The sequence below is a fragment of the Cicer arietinum genome, chromosome 2 (assembly GCF_000331145.2).
Source record: "Cicer arietinum cultivar CDC Frontier isolate Library 1 chromosome 2, Cicar.CDCFrontier_v2.0, whole genome shotgun sequence".
Classification (NCBI taxonomy): Eukaryota; Viridiplantae; Streptophyta; class Magnoliopsida; order Fabales; family Fabaceae; genus Cicer; species Cicer arietinum.
In genome coordinates this window covers 29,674,316-29,676,217 of record NC_021161.2, presented here as the reverse complement: position 1 = coordinate 29,676,217, position 1,902 = coordinate 29,674,316, and the positions used below count along the sequence as shown (strand labels likewise).

The 1,902-nt window shown below is 27.2% G+C and overlaps 1 protein-coding gene across 1 annotated transcript; it reads left to right on the top strand.

Moving 5' to 3' along the window:
• Nucleotides 1–442: 442 nt before the first annotated feature.
• LOC105852943 (uncharacterized) lies at nt 443–1,655 on the top strand. Its single transcript, XM_012719809.3, has 6 exons — nt 443–529; nt 608–712; nt 970–1,134; nt 1,189–1,323; nt 1,415–1,487; nt 1,604–1,655. Exons 1-6 carry the CDS (start codon nt 491–493, stop codon nt 1,612–1,614), a joined length of 528 nt encoding a protein of 175 aa, XP_012575263.1. The 5' UTR covers nt 443–490; the 3' UTR covers nt 1,615–1,655.
• The last annotated feature ends 247 nt before the right edge of the window (nt 1,656–1,902 follow it).

The window sequence follows — 1,902 nt, the reverse complement described above, 5'->3', positions numbered from 1 at the left end:
TTTGATGGATTAACAATTTATAATCATACTTATAATTTAAGAATATAGATGTTTAGCACACTCAAACTACATCATAACATGTTGATAACTGTAAGAATACATTTAACTAATATAACATGTTTCTTTAACATCTCTTATTGTGTAGAGTAAATTTGAGTTTGTTCCTCCAATAAATGACTTAACAAGAGAAATATTAAAATCTGAGCTGAATGAGAAATGGAGGCAATGGAAGGGTGATCTAAAGTCAATGGCATATGACCCTACTAAAACAGAAGAAGAAGTTGCATCTCTTGTATCAGATGATAGGGTTGACCCAAATCAATATCGTGGTTTGGTTCATCATTGGTTTTCTGATGAAGGATAAGTAAGTCGTATATATTATGAGTAATATATTAAAGAGTTTATTATTTAGACTAATATTTTATTTCAATTGCCGAAAATAAGTAAAATTAATAGGCAAAATCGTGCTAAGTTTGAAGATGTTCATTGTATGGGTTCAAAAAGTCTCCCAAAGTTTATTGATGAGAAGGTTTATTTCTATTTCTATTTTTATGGCTTTAATTTAAATTAAAAATGAAATGCATTTAACTTATTTATTTGGTTGTAGATAAAAAAGGGAAAAGGAGTGTTGCCTGGACGTAAAGAGATTTACATTGATACCCACACTCGTAAAGATGGAACAATTGTCAATGAAAAGGCTGCAAAATTGATTGTAAGTTTTGATAATAATTAAACGGTACCAATATATAAAATGTGTATAAATTAAGTTTGACAAAGTGCTGAATTTTATTTTCAAATGTATGATGATTGTATTGGATTTTTACTTGACCATTTAGGAGATTTTGTATTTGTTAGCCTATATGCAATGTTGAAGTTTTTTAATTGGATCTTATTGTAGTACTACATGCTTTGAATGTCAATTTCAATTTGGTATTTTCAATCATTAATAATTTTTATTTTATTTTTTAGGAAGAACTAAAAAAACATAATAATGAGGCTGGAACTTCTCAATCAACCCAAGACACACAAGGTTCTATGTCTTGGAAGGATGACATATTTTATCAAATACAAGGACCTGATAAAAACGGACGTGTGCGATGTATGGGCAAGATTCCTCATTCTAAAAAATCGAAGGTTTGTGCATCTGAAAGATGTATGGGCAAGATTCCTCATTCTAAAAAATCGAAGGTTTGTGCATCTGAAAATGAAGAGTTGCGCGAAAGAGTTAAGAATATGGAAAACTTGTTAGCAAATGTGATGACTTTAATTCAAAATCGATTTTCTGGAGCAGATGTTAATGATATAATACAAGCTGCAAGACAGGTATATCATCAGTTATTAATCTTATCCAACTAACTTCATAAGTTCCATAATCGTATTTTTCATAAGTAATATTTTCTATTTTTTGTGATAGGTTCCTGATGCTACTAGTGCTCAAAACCATTTGAATTCACTTAGTCCAAACAACAACGAAAATAATGAAAATGGTAATTAGATAGTATTAGTTAATTTTAATTAAAATCATTAACATTTTCTCTATTTTATTAGTAATATTTTTATGTGGAATCGTGTATTTATTCATTTGTTATTTTATTGATTGTAGGTGAAGATTAAAAGTTGATTTGTTGTTGAAGATGAAATATTGGCAATTTAGTGGACTCAATTTCTTAATATTTTTCGAGATTGTTATGTATGATACAAGATGTCTATTTTAAATGTCTATTTTTTGAAGTTTATGGTTTTGTTTTATCGTTGTAAGACTTTTATGTTAATTTTTAATATATACAATGAACACCTTTTATTTTATTTTGAGTCTTAGATATATATATTTCATTGTATATTTATATTTGGTTAATTTTATAAAATAAATTTTAAATTATTATATAATTTTTGTTGATAACA

Excerpts from the sequence above, each read along its gene's own strand:
- LOC105852943 (XM_012719809.3), top strand. The coding sequence starts at position 491 with ATGGGTTCAAAAAGTCTCCCAAAGTTTATTGATGAGAAG. Across the intron at positions 530-607 it reads CAAAGTTTATTGATGAGAAG|ATAAAAAAGGGAAAAGGAGT; the intron begins GTTTATTTCTAT and ends ATTTGGTTGTAG. Across the intron at positions 713-969 it reads AAAAGGCTGCAAAATTGATT|GAAGAACTAAAAAAACATAA; the intron begins GTAAGTTTTGAT and ends TTTATTTTTTAG.